A 21,661-nucleotide genomic window follows, 5' to 3' on the forward strand; every position below is an offset into this window, starting at 1 on the left:
AACAAGCAACTCATGATTAAATGCAGTGCCGATGTAAGTTTACAGCCAACGTTAACAACGATCCCCTTCCCCCACTCCGCCAACAGACAGCTGTAACAGACCGAACGCTCCCAGCACCTGAGTAATGACAGACGAGCGCAGTGGGCGGATCTTATTCCAAGCCCCGATTGGGGCTGTAGGCATATCAGCTTGGTTCTTCTCCGGCAGAGGAGGGAAGGCCTCAAAGTAGGTCGGGATGTACGCTTCGTCATCAAGCCCTCCTGCGGCGACCACGCGGTTCGTGCCGCGCGCGCACACACAAACATTCCACGCACGTCACTGTCATTTCTAAACGCTTTTAAATTATCGCACCGCTGTAAAATTAAAAAGTGACAAACTATGTTATTGCTTACCCTAAGCTAAACTGAACTTTGCACAAGCTTTTGAATTAAGCACAGGCAAACCGATCGCATTTTTTTTCTTTCTTAAATGGGCATTGCAAAACAGACCGGCCCTCAATCCCACTAACTAGTTTTAAACAAAAAACTATCTTTTTCTAGGTAGGTCAGAATATTTTGCAATGGCACATGCACAAAACAAGACCTTCCTGTTAATTATTTTATATTACAGCTCTCCAGTGCATTTTTGTGCTGTACCACATGCTGTGCGGCATGACGTTCGACATTTACTCCAGCAACTCAATATTCAGCACATGGAGTGAAATGGTCATGCCAAACAACACAAAGTATAATGCAAAAATAACAGCGGAGAGCTATACATCACAACCGTGAAAACCTACTAAGTAACTTTGTTTAGTACAGTTCAGAGGAGTTGCATGACGAATTCATCATATTAGTAGCATCAACGACAGGCATTAATAAGAGGAGTTATATTAGCACGTGTCATTAGTCGGATATTGGCCCACATTTAAAAACTGCACCTTTTCACGGGTTCGGAAAAATAAACATCCCCTGAACGATGAATTATGAAGAAATATTAAATTTGTGAGGGGACGCATTTTCATGCTGTGCCATTCCTACTACAAGCCTTCCAGCTTTCTGGCAAGGAATTAAACGTGGAATGTAGCTTATGGCCACCAAGACTTGACGTGGCTTAGCTTTTCTGACTTGCCGCTCTGAAGATTGACCTTTGGGGGTACAATTCAATGCCTCGTTGACATTCCATGCACAAAACAGCCTTCTGGCAAAAAGCTGCTTTTGCACTTGCAGGTCACAAAATGTGGAATGCATTACTTCCAAGCTTCTGGGATGGCCGACAGACCCTTAATGTTCAAATTCCAACTTAAAGAACATGCCGTATGTGCAACTGTGTGTATGTGCGCAACCGTTTTAAAATTCTGTGCACTAAATTTAGATCGCACATTTGGTTGTACAGTGACTTTTTTTGGCAGCGTTGTATTGTAAGTTTACCCCTTTTGTACGTAATGGTAATGTTTTACATTAATAAAATTCGTAAACAATGCACGCATGCTGGGAGTAGATAAGGATGCGACCTGGTGCCGAATGTAATTTATTAAAAACAACACAATATTTTTGAACCGGCAATTTGGATAAGACATTAGGAGTATTTGAACACAAGGGTTTTGCGAAGGGTTAATATTTCAACGTTTGAAACAAGCACCATTTTAAACATTTACACTTGGAAATCAGCATTCCCATTTGTTACGTACTAAGGCATGAAGTGATATTACACACTTGTCTCCTCACCACTTAAGGCTAAAATACCTTTATTACGGCATAAATTAATTTGATTATAAAACTGCCTTTTTAGAAGTTGTGCCAATTAGGAAGTTGAAAAAACCATTAAACATTCCGAACATTAAGGATGAAAAATTAACAGAGTGCAATCTTTATTTTTTTATACTCCTAAAAATCGAATCGAATTTACCTAAGCACAACCAGCAAAACAAATCTATACCATGCTTACAACTCCCATGTCCTCCTTTTTGTCGTATCGTCGAGATGATTTTGCATTTAAATGTTCATAATTTAGAAAAATGACAATTAATTTCTGTCCGAACATCAAGTTCACCTACGCATCAAAATGTTTAAACACCCGAGTGTTTTTTTTTTAAGCAAACATATAACATTTACACGTACAAGCTGATGCACGCCACAACGATGAAACCAGTGCATGTCAGTGTGTGCAAGCTACTAACCTTTAGTGACTCCCAACTCCGGGCTGCTAATGTTGCCATTCTGTTCGGTGAAGCCTTCAGGTGCTAACACTGCGTCCGAACTCATAGTCGATATCCGGTTGCAAAGTCGTACAGTACACCACTGGCAAAATACAAAAAAACCAACACTCAACAGAACAGCATTTGGAAAGTCTTTTTTATATTTCGATTGTGCCATCGGAGTCTTGTCAAGAGGCAACAAATGCATTTGCATGCCATCAGTCATGCCTTGCGACAAGGAAGCCATTTGGATAAATCGCACATTAGTGCAGCCCTTTGTGGAAGAGGATGGTCCACAGAATTGCTCCCGAGGTCCCTTCAAGCGACCTCTAGTCTACACAGTAGAGGGCAGCATTTTCCTTGCCCCCTTGCTACAGAGTAATGTTTCCCAAGAGTCGTGAGGTGGAAATCATCCAAATAAAATGCAAAACGTTTAATGCGACGTATTTTTGTGGAGTCATTGGCTTTTGTGCATTCATTGCCGACCCAGCTGAAACCATCAATAGCAACGCTTGAACCCAGTTTAATCACAGTCACCTCGATTTGAACCTAGGCACTAGAAAAGCGTGGTTCCATCTCCGTGCTCTGACCTCTAAGCCATACGACCATCTCCAGCTGTAAATCTTTTTAAATAGCACAATATCTAACACAATGCCAATTAAACTGCTTGTTGGTATTTAAATTAACTGCATTGGCGCACAATCGTGAATCGCACAAAACCACATTTATAACACTGCTTTATTAACATAAATATACATATCATCGGCTAATCTTCTGGACAATAGCCCTAATTCTGAGTCCAGCCGTTTAACATTTATTTCAGTAAAAAGGCAGTGTTTATAATAATTGTGCTTCTTTTTGTGTTTGGTGTGTCAAAAATGAAAAGGTTAATCAATCTTTGGAATGTTAAGAGTTGCAAAAAGAGAAATGTGGTGTGGTACGCACTTGGCATGCCAAAATAAGGCACGCAGCGTGTTGGTCTGTCCTGGCACATTATTCGGTATTTTGTCTAGACGTGCGAGCGCGTTTCCAATTTACTTGGATTAACGTTGAATTGAGAACACAAATGAAACAAGAGAAACTCTGAAGGGAAGGGCTTCAAAAAACGTGCTCCTTATACCAAGGTCGCTGGATTTGCTCAAGAGGTCAGGGCACTGAGCTGGCACTTGCTGAGCTCCGGGAGTTTAAATCCCGACAGCCTCCTGCAGCAAGTGGATTCGTCTCAACCCGTTCCCAACCAAGGGGCATACAAAAAAAACACAAGAGTTGGTTTTTCCACTTGATGTGGCTTAATTGCAGCCCTGAGAATGTTAAACAACGGATTGACAATCATGTGTAAAAATACAAAAATAACTGGGATTTTTGTTTTGTTCAAGTCCAACCAGAAATATCTTCCACGTGAAATTCTCTTGTCCTCGGGCATGGGCGCTGCTATGTTAAATTTGTTAAATAATTGAATTAATATTTAAAATGAAAAGCAGTCCCCAAGCAACGAAATGCAAGCCATGTCGCATCAATTCAACTCTCAGGCTGTCCAAACTTTCAGCGTTAGCTGAAATTCTGGCATAAAAAGGAAGTTATGTTCTAACATCAAGGTGAAACTCTTGAAAGCAGCGGTTTAGTTGGGCGTAATTTCCAAACTTTGATTCCGGATTACCGCTGCGGTGCATAAAGGCCTACATTTCCAAACAATGATGTCACATGGATTTTACTCCCCGCTTCACAGCCACAGAACCATGCACTGGATAATTCCCCACAGAAATCACTGGGTGGTTGTGGAAACTCGGAGGCAAATATCCTGTTCCCTAGGCTATCGTTTCACATCATATGCTACCTTAAGAACATATTTCTCAACGATAAATAAAATGTACAAGTCATACTTACAAAATGGTTACTGTTGCCAGAGAGTCCGTCCGGTTTCAGCTACCTTATGGGCTTCAGTGTGGCTGGTTTGTCTGCCCTGTAAGACAAAAGAAACAAACAGATTAATTCTAGATTTGAAGCTTTCGTGACTGCAAGGATTCATACTCTTAGGTTTTTTCGGTAAAGTCACGTAGGTAAAAAAAATGTTAATTAATAAAAGTAAAATAAAACAAATTAAACAATTCACGACGTTTCGGAAGCAACACAAGCCTCCGTCTTCAGGTGGAACCGTCACAGCCACGACAGCTGTATCAAGTAAATGAGAGATCACAAGAAATACTACCCCGTATATATAATGGTTGAGGGGGGAAGGGCCAGGAACGGCACACCTTTTTATTAATATGGTAAGGTGAGGCTTAAGACCAAGAGTAGACTGCAACGGATTAATTATGCAGCCAGTTTGTTTTAGGGTCAGTGGCTTGATACTCCGTACCAGAAGCCCACTTTTCATTGGTACTTTTGTGGATGTGACAAAAAATATAGCTTATTCAGAGGTCTGAAATATGTATGTATAGATTGCCATTAAACCAATTACGTTTTATGAGCAGGGGTGAAAAAATAAACGATTTAAATACACGACTTGGGCTAATATGCTTTTATTTCCATAATCAGCAGACTGCCCTTTTCTCTTATCCATTAGTTCACAAATAGATGTAGCCAGTTAAGAGCCATAAACGGCATTAAAGAACTTTCCTATTATTCAATGCATCAACAGATAAGCGGATAGCCGCAGATAGCCCAGATCTAAGGAGACATCTTTCCATGACGATGCAGAGGTGGTAAGAAGGCACCCACAGCTCCAACGTGCTCAGAAATTCACGAGATAAATACATGCTGTAGATTGTGCCTAAGCAGACTTAAGATTAGAAAGATGAACACAAGACGATGTTCTTTATCTTTTAAAACAAACAACTGAAATAAAACAATTTACTAATCCTATTATCAACAGTCATGGAAAATGATTTTTTCCCACGGATCATTAAACCTTAATTTGAAGCTTTCGTGACTGCAGGAATCCATACTCTTTGGTTATTTCGGTAAAGTCACGTAGGTAGAAACAAAACAAAATAAATCATGACGTTTCGAACGCAACAAGCGCCCGTCTTCAGGCGAAAATCACAATAGCCGCTGATGTCTGCTGCGAGCAGCACGATGTCTGCTGCGACTTGCAGTGCTGACCCCTACAGGATGGGGTGTCAGGATGCTGGCCAAGGTAATGGGGTTACTAAGGGCCATAGCACTCTGGTTGACCTGAGGACACGTGATTGGTAAAGTCTACACAGGGGCCCCAAGTGGGGGCTAGGGGTGGTCACGTGTCAGGGTCAAGATCCTGCTCGGGGGGTTCGAGAAGGTGGTCGTGGCTAAGGGCGGAGCCAGCCACGCCACAGAGAATATAAGCCGGGTCCCTGAGGAGGGACCCGGCTACTGTTGTTCATCCTGAAGAATCTACGTCCTACAAGAGTCACCAACATGTGGACCTGGACCCAAGCTGGGGTCCGGTCCGTTGTAGCTAGTTCCAGTGTAATTAGTGTAGTTATCCTGGTGGTCCCACCACCATAGGTTATCTTGTTAGGGGGTAGTACCCCGTGCGTTGGTTTTAATAAATGTATTGCCTCCAAGAAATGCGTCTGTGACTCAGTTGAACCCACTACACATACATATACGAGTAGTAGCATGACCAAAATATTGTGGTTGGACCATTGCATTATATGGCCGAAACCTCTCTAACAGATGTTTCTACAGGTGCATCTCGATTAGAGACCCATTTGTTCACAAAACCGGCTAATTGTTTGCTTAACGAGTGGAACCCGATCTATAAATATCCATCCTGTAGCAGCAGGGGGCGCGTGTTTGGCCGTGTGGGGAAAGGGGATCCCACCATGGCACTGTAATGAGTGGGTGGCATAAGGGGAGCGGTAGTGCAGCGGTTAGCGCGTGGCACCGCAAACCCAGCAACCAGAGTTCACAATTGGATGCAGCGGCTTCTAATGGGAGCAGGGGGGTTAGTATAATAAATACTACCGACCACAAATTGATGCATGTAGCATAAGATTAAAATCAACGAGCCAATGCATTTTTAGTTTAACGCAAAATACGCGGAAAAAAATGCGCAAGTTATGTAATATTCAAAGCATCAAATACTTACCGATTTATTGTATTCCTTTATCTTTTAAAAAAGAAAAACGTGGATCTCAAAACAAGGCACTAGTCATGCAGCCATGACAATTTCCTATCCGAATAAAAATATAGAATGCATACCTCGCTCAAAAAGGGGAAAATGTTCCAACTTGTCCCAAGTAAATGAAGAAAACGGTTAAACGTACATTGTATGCATGCCCTTCTATTCAGTCACCCCATGAAATGCAACTCAATTTAACCTTGCGTGTATATTGCAGTATTTAATGCCGCTCGGTGCGGTATCATCTTGCAGAATTGGAGGGAGGAAGCAGCGTTTCCGGGAGACATGATGCCGCTTGGCAGTGCTGGAATGCTAAAAGTGACCCCCATGTGGAAAAGTGATCCAGGAAAACAGCCCCATTCTTTACCAAGGGCACTGGCTTATCTCTAAAGTTAGTTGAATGGTTTTGGGGTCTGCTCCTTACCATGGGGAATAGGTCAAAAACCATACAAGTGGCCCATTTGTTTCACAGACCATTATAATGCATTACCATATCCATCAACCCATACGGTTTACACGTATTCTTGCACAGGGACATTGAGTTTAGGTCCATACGGCGTACAGCCGTTTGAATACGGGCAAAAAAAACATTATTTTTGTCCATTTGTTTGTGTTTCTACCTTGTGATGGGACTTTGTAGGATGAACGCTGAGATGTATAAGGGTGCGGGGTGACCAATAAGGACTGAATTAGTCTGTAATAAGGTTGGCACTGATAAGGGGTTGACAGGTTGCATTACCATTCACCAGGTCACTAATTGGCATCACCTAATTTATTTCACAATGAGGATTACCATTTGCTAATGTATAAGAAGTAATTTTCTTTTACTCCATTATCTTTTGCATCAAATTATTTTAACTGTTGTCATCATTTGCCACTGTGGAATGGCTACAGGCCAGAATGCACATCATTTGTCAACAATACACATTTCTGCCATATTGCCTGTTTTATTAGATAATTTTAGGGCTAGTCTCCTGTAACAATACCATAGATTCACAATGGCATACAATTCAAACACAATCACATTCTAACTTTGGCACTGGTGAAGTGAGCTAGAGTTTAAATTGCCAATGCCCACACATTTGCGTGGGATACAAGGCCATGGTGGAGGGAACGCAACGCACGAACCTGGCTCAACGCTGTGGGATGCGGGTGATGTCATCACACAGACGTGGGGTGACGTCACCATAGTGCATTGGCCCATCGATATGCCAGGCAGCAGAACTTTGTTTGCTATAACATACTCTAGTATGACGTGAATGATAGGGATGGTCTATTCTTTCACAATGCTATTAACTAATCATCTTAAATAATTACCAAAATAGCTTTTCACATCAAGCCACATCTGTTTAACACGTAGGCTTTCGCGAGCAATATTATATAGAGGTTTTTGGGTTAGATCTCGTATACTGTATATATAAAATATACACATCTCTAAACGGAAACCGATTATCAAGAACAATAAGAAAACGGCAGCCAAGGAATTGCATGCATCCGTGAGCACGTTCACCAGAGAGATGGAGCAATACAATCAGCTCGTTTGCTGATGCTGGGTGGATTATTACGTCGTGATAGACGGTGGGCAAGTGTTCTAGGATTGTGAGAGATGCAAGCAGCTTAGGGAGGAGGTCTTCATCAAGCAGGGAATAGACAATGGATGATGATATTTCGTGCCACATTTTAGCACCTACGAATAAACACTGCAGGAGCCATTTAGGGTTAAGTAGGCACTCAAGTTCGAGTGTAGGGGGGGGGGGTCCATTCTTTAGCAATGGCGCAGGATCGACCCCTCAGTTGTTTGCATTACAGCTCATCGCCCATAGGGCTCCAGCCAGGCGACGTGGCACTTTCTGCTGGGCCATGTGCCACGCAACCAAAGACAGAGCCTCCCAACGACCCCCCCCCCTCCGCATTTCCCTCCCGTGTGAACGCCGAACAGAGGCTCTCTGCTTAGCGCTGCCTCTTAACAGCATAACCTCGTGCCCAGACACCCCAATAAAACAACAAATCCACATCTTCTTGGTTCTTTCGGTAAAGTCACGTAGAAGGGAAATAATAATATAATAAAATAATACAAATAAAACATAATAAAATAATTCTCACGACGTTTCGGCCACAACGCAAGCAGCCGTCCTCAGGCGAAGACCAGGTCTGTCTGGGAGACACCTGAGGACGGCTGCTTGCGTTGTGGCCGAAACGTCGTGAGAATTGTATTTTATTATGTTTTATTTTTATTATTTTATTATTTCCCTTCTACGTGACTTTACAGAAAGAACCAAGAAGATGAATCCCTGCAGTCACGAAAGCTTTAAATCGAAACAAATCCACACTTTAAAAATGCCGCTCTGCCAACAAAAGAGCGTGGGCATCACACCCGCATTGTATGCTACTGCATACGCAATCGGGGAGCCGTGTGAATTTATACCGCGAGCCGTGTGGTTTTAGATTGATTGTTGCATCACCATCATCTCAAGACTGCGATAGATGGCGACAGCTTGGGAAATAGCTTTCATCCAATAGCAGAGAGATCGTGGATGATCACGTTGTGCATCTCTCAGCACTGTGCCGTGTAGATACATTTATCGAAGTTTGTCTCATTGAGATTCAGTGAATTTAACCGATACACAGGATATCTACAAACGCATAATGCATTTTATATGTTCTACCCTGCACACGTGTTAGATGGTATATAGTCTTATGAATGCAAGTTCATCATACACAGCATGTTCATTACAGTATACGCTTCATTCATTAGCAATGAAAATGGCTGTGTTTAAAACAGTGGAAGGGAGTATAGCATACAGTGCTTGCTCTTCTTGGCAGAGGTATCCAGACGGTAGCACTGCAAGGCATTGCTGAATCTATCTGTGCAGAGTTTTTAACGTTACTCCCCTGGAAATCCGAAGTTTTCTTCATTCCTCAATTTCCTCCCTCTTTAAAATGGAATTGGCCAAACATCTCAATGCGGAACATTCTTGAACAAGAATCGAGGCTATGGGGGGTGACAACAGCATAAATCCTATATGCATGTACAGTACAAAGTGTTCAGCATGAAAGCACTGAAGTTTCCAAACTAAAACTTGCGATGGGGGTTCAAGGGTTCACCATCATCCCTCCAAGATAGAAAAAAACTACCACTTTGTAGGAAGTCAGCTGTGGTAATGCTAGAAAGGTTCATGGGTACTGCGGACATTCCAAAAACGCATCTAACGCACTGCTTATTCGACTGTTGCTGTGCAACTTGTACTGTCGAACGCATGGTCTTGCCATAGAAATAATGCAATTTGCATTCCCTACCTCTGAATCAAGTGGAATATGAGGAGCACCACTCAATGCCCGCTTAAGAAAATACACGGGCCAACCGCGAACACGTCACTGCAGCTGATGCAAATGTTCAGAGATGGAACCCGAGGCCCATCGATTAGTGTGTGCGAAAGTACAATGCACCTACTCATGCAGGTGTGAACGAGTCATAAGCGTTACTACACAAACATTAATCTGGCAAGCACACACACATCCGGGTGAAGTGTACTTTTGTACGTGTGTCCGTTGTACTGCATGTTGCGTACTGCTCAGTACACACGCATGTGTATGTACACAATACAATATCCGCAATGCATATGGTACACTACTTCATTACACAAAGTACACGTTTATGTACATGATACGAATTACACTTCACGTGTGTATTGCTGAAAGTACAATGCACGCAATGTATAATTCACAAGTAGTGCGATCAGAGCACAGTAAACGCAGTACACACATTGCACATGTACCACGTGCAGTCCGGTACACGCCGATCACAGCACACTGCCCATGTACACCGTGGAGTACACACAATGCACACTGCACTTGTGCCACGTGTACACAGTGCAGTACAGTGCAGTACACACAACACGCAGTGCACTGCACACGTGTACACAGTGCAGTACAGTGCAGTACACACAATGAGCAGTACACACAACGCGCGGTGCACTGCACCCTGCACATGTGCCACGTGTACACAGTGCAGTACAGTACACACAACACGCAGTGTACTGCACGTGTACACAGTGCAGTACACACAATGAGCAGTACACACAACGCGCAGTGCACTGCACCCTGCACATGTGCCACGTGTACACCGTGCACGGTGTAGAGTTAACTGCGAGAGAGTGCGTACAGTGCGCGCATCGTACAGTGGGTGGCAGGCGGCGCACGTGTGATGGGAGTGGAGTGCGGGGCGGGGGAGCGGAGCTCGAAGCTGCGCCACGTCTTCACAGCCTCGCAACCACCACGTCAGCAGCCTCCACCACTACCCTCACCCACCACCACCACAAACATCACTATCATCACCCACCACCACCACAACCATCACACATCACTACCCTCACCCACCACCACCACAACCATCACACACATCACTACCATCACACACATCACTACCCTCACCCATCACCACCAAACCCACCACCACCACACATCACTATAATCACCCAACACCACCACAACCATCACACACATCACTACCCTCACCCACCACCACCAAACCCACCACAACCACCACACACATCACTACCCTCACCCACCACCACCACACACATCACTACCCTCACCCAACACCACCACAACCACACACATCACTACCCTCACCCATCACCACCAAATCCACCACAACCACCACCCACATCACGACGCTCACCCATCACCACCAAAACATAACAATCACACACACATCACTCCCACTACGTCAGCAGCCTCCAATACTCACCCATCACCAACCAAGACCACCACAACCACTAAAAATAAAACACTCACACACCCAACCAAAAACACCACCATCTCGCACATCACTACCACCACCATGTCACAGCAGCCTCCACAACCATCACCACCAATACCATCATTATCACAGCCCAGGACCAACAACCACGTCAGCACGACTACCACCACCATAATCATTAACCACTACTATCACACACATCACAAGCAGGAATCATCACGTCAATACCTTCGAATAACATCACCACCACCAACAGTAATCAATGCCACCACACACACCACAACCATCCCAGCAGTCACAACTACCATCACACACATCACAGGTAGGAACCACCACCTCAATACCTTCGAATAACACCACCACCAACAGTAATCAATGCCACCACACACACCACAACCATCACACATCAACCTCCCAGCAGCAGCAACAACCACCACGTCAGCAGCCTCGGGTGCCTGGCCCGTCAAGAGAGAGAGTTCACTCAACATCACACACCACCATCGCTTGTTGAACGACGACACACACCACCACTTCACCACCACCACACCAGAACTTCACCACCACCACACCAGAACCTCACCACCACCACACCACCACCACACCACCACCACCAGACCAGCACTTCACCACCCACCAGACCAGCACTTCACCACCCACCAGACCAGCACTTCACCACCCACCAGACCAGCACTTCACCACCCACCAGACCAGCACTTCACCACCCACCAGACCAGCACTTCACCACCCACCAGACCAGCACTTCACCACCACCACACCAGCACTTCACCACCCACCACAGCAGCACTTCACCACCACCACACCAGCACTTCACCACCACCACACCAGCACTTCACCACCACCACACCAGCACTTCACCACCACCACACCACCACTTCACCACCACCACACCACCACTTCACCACCACCACACCACCACTTCACCACCACCACACCACCACTTCACCATCCATCGGCGTCACGTAGCGACGACGCGAGGAGGCACGGGTTGAGGAAGAGAAAGGCTGACGGAGCAATGACCGACTCGAGAGAGAGACACACACACATGCGGACTGATGGCAGACACAGGCAGGCACAGAGAAGCACCCAAAATACAGGAGCGAGAAGAAGACGGCGAAAGGAAGCCAAGCGGCCGGTGCGTAGGAATGTTAACGACTTAAGAAAAAAAAGGGAGAGAAGCAGCAGAGATATGGGCGGAGAGGATGACCACATTCGCAGAGAATGAGTGAGACGAAGATGGCTGGGGAGAGAAGGAGGGGGGTTAAAGACATAGACAGCCAAGTAGACACCACAGACCGAGACAGACAGACACGTACACCCAGCAACAGATATACTATACACAGTATAAACCAGGCAGAGGTGGGACACACATACATAGACGGAGACAGATATAGGCCAAAATAGGCAGATCGACAGGCGATATATAACACGTAGAGACACAGACGTAGGCAGACAGGACAATGGAGACATGTGGACAGAGAAGGGGAGTCGCTTTTCGATAGTCCCAGACTCACACGAGTCGCGCAGAGCCGCAGGCTTACGTAGACTCAAGACTCACCCCGCCTCGAGTCTTACACACAAGACTGTGAGTCTCACACACAAGACTGTGTGAGCCTGTAAGACTCACGCGACACATACAGCCGCACATAGAAACGAACACATGGAGCAAGGCCGCGAAATCCTCTCGCATGCCCACGCTCCCCCCGTCCCCATCCATTTAAACGACACCGTTCGCTCAACTCAAACCACAGCGCATAACGTCACCCGCCGTGTTATTACCACGGTTCTTCGTTATGTACACAATTTTTTTCGTAAAAAGTTATCGCGTAATAAATTCAAACGACGCTTCATCTCCTCAAAAAAAAACTCACCACGTAGGCGAAACAAGTGCGGCAACGCCGTCCGTGTCGGTCGGAGCCGCTTCACCACTCGGGCAGAGACCGCGTCACGGCGCGGAGGGATTTCAGCCTCCGGGATGTGGGGGGGGGTTGGTTGGTGGGGGGGGGGACTCGTGCGCGCGTGGCACCTCTCGACCAACGAGAGCGCGAGTTGCAGTACCACGTGGTTACGCTTTTGGGAGGGAGGGGGGTGGGGGCCGGAGCGGTCGTGCAAGGGGGTGAGGGAGACGCGGGGAGGGATTTGAAAAAGGGGGAGGGGCGTGGTCTGAATCGATTCAGCAAACGGCGTGCGGATTTAAGGAATCGAATCTATCCGGCGCTAAAGGGGGGAGGGGGGTACCTCTAATAATATAATTAATTATTACCCCACATGGCGTGGCATGGCGTGGTACGATGTATCGATTCGACTATTAAAACCGATTATTGGAATCTAGAATGCGCTGATCGATTATTATAATCGTATACAAATTGGATGGCTCGCATGTTACACACGATGCAAATGATATGTAACATTTTAAACGGTACAAAAGCGAATAAATAAAATTGATTATTGAATCGAATTTCAGGGGGAGGTGAATCGTCGCCAAACTTTTATCATTCCCAGTTTGTTGAGCGGCCAATACAAGCGAATTAAGATGGGCTAACCTCAAAGGAATTCTTTGTTACATAATTTGGTTATTTGCAACAAATTAGTACCACTGAAGATATACCAGCTGAGTCATCATGAGCCATTATCTACCCACTGCTGGATCAATACATCCTACTCGCCCACCAAAGCTATCACCATCTCTCACGGCCTTGTATTGTAACCGCTGGACATCTGTGCAACTACTGGACATCTGTTAAAAAGAGCTTTATATATCATCGGATTCCTGCAGAGATCATCAGAATCAGAAAGGGTTTTATTCGCCATGAAAGTTCGCACAGACAAGGAATTTACTTTGGCTGGAAGGTGCATAAATTCAACATTTAGGAATCTTAAATCTTAAATAAGTGGTTTACAAGTCTAACTATACTAAAGGTACAAGTCTAACTAATACTAAGGAGCTAAAGTATGTAAAAATTGAATAAAATACAATCTAAAATATACAATAGCTATAATATACAATATAAAATGATCATAGATCATATAGATCAATATTCTGATTCAATCCACAAGGCAATAGCTCACGAGCTCGACTTTCATTGCTCCGTCTCTGCTGTCGATGGCTCCAAACTCTTTGGCTGCCACTCTGTCCGAGGTGGCACCCCACCTCGCCATATGTGTGTGTTGTAGTACAGAGTTAGACTGATAATTTTAATATTAATTGTCTTGTGGTTGTTATTGTTTGACTTGCATCACACTGGGATTTTTTGCACGCAGCGTTGGTGTACGGTGCTTTTTCTGGAAGACTTTGCTGTTTTTTGCTGGATTTTTCTGTTTGCGCGTAGTCACTTTAAATTGTTTTCTTGTTCATGTTTTTGATTTTTGTTTGTTGCGGCTGCACCCGATTCAAGAGCCGAATGGCTCACAGGGCTATACCTAATAAATAAAACTGAAACTCCGCTTCTGCTTTGGCCATTGCATTGCTGGGGGTGGGACTCGGATCGTTGCAAGCAGGAGATACCAAACACGACATCCTTTAATAAAGTTACTAAAGTGAGCCTCTGTTCCACCAGCGTATAACTCCGTGGAGCTGAAGTCTGTTTATTTTATGAGGACTCATGGTTTCCAATACCGCACAATGAGTGCTTTTTTTTCAATTGTTAATACAGCTGGCCAAAGGTGAAGGACATTTTCACCTGGTCACTTTACATGTATCTATTGCTTACACTAACCCGCACTGAGCTGTGCGGTGAAGTATGGTCACCCCGTGACTGAAACGGCATGGAGAGACCTTCATCCGAAATGTCATCATCATCATCATGAGCCATTGTCTATATACTGCTGGTGGAAAGGCCTCCACTAGAGGGAGTTCTAGAGAGCCACTCTACAGCGTGATCCAGATGCCACGTGACTCCCAAATGACCGACCCCTACCTGTTTTGTTTCCTTTACACATTCATGTCTGTTTTAAATCAACCTTACTTTTAAAAAAAACATTCCAACATTTTTTTAGAATTAAATAGGGGTCACAATATATATGGGCCACCCTGTAAGACCTATTGTTCCAGTGGCTAGACATCTTGGAAGAGGTTGGAATTACACACCACACTCCACATGGCGATTGGCTGTGGTTGTGCCCCATTTATATACTGTACTGCTGGGTGGACAGAGGGAGGGGCCTTAAGAAAATAAACTTTTCCATTTGTTTCAAATGCCACTCCAAGAGGTCGAGGTGGGTTTCCAGTGTGCTAACCATTACATCGTGGCAGTGTCTCTGAAATGGTAGCGTACAGTCGTACACGTCCAAAATGAAAATAGTAATTATTATTTACTCATGGCATTACATTTCCTATTTATTTGAAAAGGAGAGTTACATTTCATCCATTTTATTTTAATATTTTGTGGAACTAAAACGTTTTATCATTGGGAAGCCTCGTGATATAATTATTAATGAATGACAACTACGTGAAGGCACTTTTTTTCATGAAATTTGTCTCATGGATTTTATTTTTTTCAAATTGACATTGGCGTTTTAAACATTTTCAGAAAAATGATCCCTTCGGCTAAGGCGTGGATAAGAAAAATTCTACCAGACGCAAAAAAAATGCTGAGAATATCAAAGGAAAAACAAGAAAGACCAGGAACTTAAGGAATCTGGCATTCCGAACGGCCAGTATCACCCACAAAGACACGGGCACAAATCCAAATGGATCAGGTGTCGGCAACCAAAATAACAAGAGCGGCCATATTTTTCGAATTCGGTAAGAAACTCAATCTATCAAGAGCCACAATGCATGGGAATACGAGATGGTCTTGAATAAATAACGTCACTAAGCAGTCCTTAAGGGGCCATCCATTTAGTACATTCACCCAAATGCGTATGCTTGCAAACGGACAAGCAGCAATTCCGACGACACGTACAGGTTACCCTCCTCTCTCTCCATCAGCAGTTGCAAATCCGGCCAACAGGTCTGGGACGCACACTGCTGCCACTTCTTCCCATTCTTCCATGTGACATGCAGATGCCTGCAAATGTGAATAGCCGTAGGTTTCCTACTAAGTGGCTTGAGGTGTCATCATGGTGTTTGTGCCAGGCTAGGGGCCAGAGGTCGCAAGCGGGTTTTGATTCCTTACCCGTACCCTACCCGAAATGAGTGACAAACGGTGACTCACCAGTGACTCACGGCCTACCCGTACCCGTACCCGGCCGCACCAGGGTCGCAAACGGGTACCCGTACCCGGCCGGGTACGGGTAGCCGGGTATCGGGTGGGGTACGAGTATCGGGTACCCGGTTGCGACCTCTGCTAGGGGCACCCTTTCCCCCCTCCTCAGCACATGCAAGTCCAAGCCAACGGAAGTGGATGCAAGCTGCCACATACAAAGACAAAGATCCCCCGTATAGTCTTAACAGGCGGTTGGGGCAAGTGCTGTTAGCGAGCACCTATGAAGGCTGGCACGGGGCACGAAGTGGGTGGATAGCCAGCACCACGCCCGACCGCCTTTGTCTCCTGAGTGGTGATGTTTACACACCGCACCAGGAACTCATTTGAGTCTGCATACACACAATCATATACACACATGTACAAACTCACGTGCACAGAGACACACAACTATATCCTAGGTATCCAGTCTTCCACCAGCGATTCTGAATCAAGAGTAGAAAAAACGATTGCCACAGCGGCCCACAGAAGTGGATGTCACAGAACTTCTGAAAGCCCTTCAAGTGACACCTGATCTGATCAACACAGAACGTAGCAGCACTTTCCCAGCCACCTTGCTAAAGAGGGAAACATCAGCAGCAAGACAGTCAAACTAATATTTGACTCTCAGACCGATCTCGCTTCCGCTGATTCTGTTGCTCTCTGCTGTCTCAGAAACACACAGCTCACACACATGCAAATACAGAGTACAGGTAAGTGTGTACATATCATGAAAACAATCTTGCCTTTACACTAATTTGTCTTTAGTTTCTAAATTTAATAAACATTGGCTTCCCACTCGGAGCAAACAACTTAACTTTCCTCGTTATTATCGTACATCGTTGCAGGACCCTGACAAAATGTTCCTTCTAAATAGTTATCTAATCTATATGAACACACAACTGATACAACCGTGCTACAGGCAATATGGTAACGTTTTGCTACAAAGCCCAACGTCATTAACCGAGGTCATGTTCCACATTTTCCAAATTCGAAAATTACCCACACAATACACAAACTGTATGACACAGAGCAATCATCGTCCCCTTATTGGCAGACTAACTAGTTTGCAGGCCAGGTGCTGAGTCACCGTGTGTGGAAGGTGCAAATTCATTTTCTGATGAAAGGAAGGGACGGTCAAGTCATTGGGCAACCTTTCAAAGAAGAAGAAGAGACATTTTGATTAGTTTTTTTTGTCTTTGACCAAAATATTTCGAAAGCCGCATCACACGTAGAGCTACTTGTCTACAAATACAGCAAATGACAAACACATTCTGAATTAAATAAACAAAATAGGTGATGGAATAAACTGCGTCTATTTAGTTTATTTCCCCCACTTAGTTGTTCTTTAACAATACAGTTTGACTGTACATTTTGTTGTCACCAAGACAAGTTCAAGTTCATTTATTCGGTATAGCCCTGTGAGCCATTCGGCTCTTGAATCGGGTGCAACCGCAACAAACAAAAAAACAAAAACATGAACAACCGTTTATTTGCACACAGACATTTTCTCAATCAATGTGGATGCATGGAGGACACGGGTATAACGTTTAACTTTCCGAGCAAAGTCGCTAGTTGACTCTGCGAGGAGCACAGTTGTGAAGGAGTCTGCCACTTCGCCCTGTTCATGCGTCCCTTCGGAAGAGGAGGAAAATCCCACCAGTGACCCATTCCCAGCCATATTTAATCAATTACCTTTACGATAATAGTTTTTTTACCCTTCTATCTGGCAACAAAACTGACACCTTTTTTACAAGGAGTCATGTTTGCATAGACCACAATACCTGCAGTCATAATGCAAACAAAAAACATAACTCTGATAATGTATGCACTGTCCTTGAAGTTGATTGGTCCACACCCGAGACAGCTTTCCTTAGAGCCTAGTCTCACATGGGTTGGACCAGATGACGCCAAAAGGCGCACAACTCAAAGACAATGCACCATCAGAGTATGAGAGCTCGGGGTAAGCATTTACACCATTGGAACCTCATTTGCCAGTAAAAAAATATGATAATTGGTTTTTTACTTGTAAAAAAGGTGTCAGTTTTGTTGCCAGATAGAAGGGCAAAACAACTATTATCATATTTTTTTACTGGCAAATGAGAGTCCAATGGAATTATCTTTACGTTTGTTTTTTTTCAACCGGCTGTCTGCAAGGGGGAAGCCAAAGAGCCGCATGCGGTTTAGGTGCCTTTGGGTCATGTGCAATGGGGGTAATGAATGGCAGTGACGGGTTCTCTCTCGGCAGTGCAGGCGGCAAGACGCAAGGGGGCAGTAGCAGAGAAGGAAAAAAGCACCTCCCGGTTTAGCACGTCGGCTTTCGCGACCGATATTATGCAGAATATACAGGTTTTTGGGTTAGAATCGCGTAAATGCAGTGCCGGCCCGAGCCTCTTGGGGGCCCTAAGCAGAATTTGATTTGGGGGCCCCCCTCCCACCACGCAGACTCATCTGTGCTAGAAGATTATTGACACAAATGTCACACTATAATGTTATAGCGAATATTATAAACGAATACAGTGAGGTTATGTATTAATAAAAAATAAAAACAACACTTAAAATACTTCACTCTTTTATTAAAACTTCTGAATACAAACGGTCACAAAAAACATATTAAATAAATTATTTGCAAATGTGCATTAAATGTGCAATCTTTTAAATAAAACCAAAATAGACAAACATTAATCTAATCAAAAATAGAATGTTACAAAAAAAAGATACTTAAATAATGAAAGCAAACATAAGAACAGCAAGGGTTCAACAATGTCAACTGTACAACAATGACCTCAAAATCGTTCCTTCCTAGCTTTTCTGGAGGCAAAGTCACTAATGACATCATTGTATGGTATTGCTTGGCCAACTTTGTTATTAATACTAATGACTGCAAGTCCACTTAGTCTTTCCTGGGCCATTGATGATCTCAAATATGTTTTTATCAATTTGAGCTTGGAAAAGCTCCTCTCTGCTGAGGCAACTGACACAGGCAGAGTGCAGGCTATCCTGAGAGCTACCCAAAGATTTGGGTAAAGCTCACACATCTCATTTTGTGAGAGGTATGTGAGAAGCTCAAAGGCAGTCATCATAGTTTGGGGAAGTTCAGGAAGACTCTCTATCTCTACTGCCAGTGCGCTACCATCAATATCAGCCTCCTCTCCACAAGAGAGTTTTTCCCCAAGAAGCTCACATTGTTCCCGTGACATCCGTGAGCCGTGACAAAGCAGCAGTTGTCGACAGAATTTTCTTGTCTTGAATCATTTATTCATTCATTCATTAATTCATTTATATCACTTGTTTAAGTTATTTAATTGTAAAAAAAAAACGATTCGGGGGCCCCCTGGTGGCCAGGGGGCCCCAAGCAGCCGCTTAGTTCGCTTATGCCTCGGGCCGGCCCTGCGTAAATGTATGAATACTTTAACCGCCCCTCCTCTTCTTCTTCACGCCTGGTTGGCTCGCAAGTGACGATATCACGTTTATCCCTCCATGTAAGACCGAAACAGGAGGATTTCTCCACGGCTTTGGCTGTCGCCTGATGATGCTGGTTGTTGGAATAATTACCGGCGAAACGTCACGGCACTCGAATTATAAATGTTGTGGGTTTACTCTCCAACACACCGGTGTGCTGAACTAGTAACGAATTGCCATGTTTTGTTTTACGTGACAAACCTTACTAATTGGCTGTGTCGAGTGTTGACGGGTTTAACGACACATTTATATTTTGATTTAAAGCTTCCGTGACTGCAGGGATTGATATTCTTGGTTCTTTCGGTAAAGTCACGTAGAAGGGAAACAATAAAATAATATTAATATTATTTTATTAATATGTTGTTAATATGTTATTAATATTATTTTATTTTATTATTTCCCTTCTACGTGACTTTACCGAAAGAACCAAGAATATGACACATTTATAGTTACGCGATCTGTCTAAAAAAAACTCGATCAGAGAGTTCGAATAGGTAAATCAATAGGACGCAATTATGGTTGCTCGAGTGGAAGGAGGGTACTGTACAGTAGCAGGGATATAGGGGCAAGTCCACGGAGGGTCTCGAAAGTCAGTGCTGCGTTTTGAGAGCGTTCAGCGATGACGTTAAACGTTCCGATCACGTCTGCTGCCAACCTCCCATCCACTGCCTTGTCGGGTTTACAGCGGTACTCGACCGGTCCACCACGAGCAATATGAAATGATCTCCTATTCCATTGAGGAATTGATGATTTGAGCAATGTGCTGAATGGTAGCGCCTCTAGTGACTGCATACGAATTGTGGGTGTCGTGGTTCACCCCACTCCCAGAAATTCGACAGAAGTGATGTTGATCCCGTGTTTTTCATATTTGCCTCGCTTTAAGACTATTATAATATATATTTTTAAACGTAAATATTATGTATTGTCTAATTATATGAGTTTTCATTGCCCCATTATCCTAAATGTAAGATTAACATCTAGACTCTTATGCAGTGATTGAATGTGCATAGAGTATTGCGAGCTTAAACAATCCAACATTCAGACGCTGTCGCCTCGACAGACCTGGTTTCACCTGAGGACGGCTGCTTGCGTTGTGGCCGAAACGTCGTGAGAATTATTTTATTATGTTTTATTTTTATTATTTTATTACTTCCCTTCTACGTGACTTTACCGAAAGAACCAAGAAGATGAATCCAACACCAATTATTGTTCCACCAATGGGTTCTAGTGTAGCACGTGCCACACGAACCGTCTTGGTTTATTGGTCAGCACAGCAGACTGGCAATTCTGAGGTGGCCTGTTCAATGATCTCCCACCGCCTCTGTGCACAGTTAGTCGACAGGTCGCGTGTGGTCGGGTAAGGGGCCGTCCATAAATGACGTCACGCGAGTTTGGACGATTTTTGGACCCCCCCCCCCTTAAATATGACGTCACAAAGCTCTGCCCCCCCCCCCCCCCCAAAAAAAAACATGCTTCAAATCGCTTTAAACTATTGTCATTGTAGTGCGTATTTAATGTGGCGCTGCACTCTGATGTTGTAGGAGAAAACATGTATTAAAACGTCTATTTTATTAAGTAGAACGTGCTGTCTATATTTATTTAAAGTTGCGCATTTTGGCGTGACGTCACATTTCTCAAACCCCGCCCCCCCTCGTCACACATCGTCACAAATGTCTGACCCCCCCCCCCCAGGTGCGTGACGTCATTTATGGACGGCCCCTAATGCAAACTGGGAAGAATGTCGACCAACTGCTGTCCGTCATGTGAGCGTCGAATGTGTATGGCTGCATGCTTGTCTGTTATCGGTGGAATACATCAGAATAACCCTGAAGAGATGCTCACAAGAGAGGTTCTTTTCCCACAAGTTTCGATTTAAAGCTTTCGTGACCGCAGCGATTCATATTCTTGGTTCTTTCGGTAAAGTCACGTAGAAGGGAAATAATAAAATAATAAAAATC

General features: G+C 44.3%; 1 protein-coding gene across 2 annotated transcripts in view; it reads right to left on the minus strand.

The window, feature by feature from the left end:
• Positions 1–13,040, minus strand: part of HDLBP (high density lipoprotein binding protein) — a 38,474-nt gene extending 25,434 nt beyond the window's left edge. The window contains exons 1-4 of one of the 2 annotated variants that reach the window (XM_078873218.1): positions 12,930–13,040; positions 4,061–4,136; positions 2,159–2,279; positions 118–260 (exon numbers count right to left, since the gene is read on the minus strand). In XM_078873218.1, the coding sequence (XP_078729344.1) occupies positions 118–260; positions 2,159–2,243 (228 nt within the window). In that variant the 5' untranslated portion in view covers positions 2,244–2,279; positions 4,061–4,136; positions 12,930–13,040. The other variant, XM_078873219.1, reaches the window with a different exon arrangement.
• Between the last annotated feature and the right edge of the window lie 8,621 nt (positions 13,041–21,661).

Source organism: Lampetra fluviatilis, chromosome 36, assembly GCF_964198595.1.
Source record: "Lampetra fluviatilis chromosome 36, kcLamFluv1.1, whole genome shotgun sequence".
In the NCBI taxonomy this organism is placed as follows: domain Eukaryota; kingdom Metazoa; phylum Chordata; class Hyperoartia; order Petromyzontiformes; family Petromyzontidae; genus Lampetra; species Lampetra fluviatilis.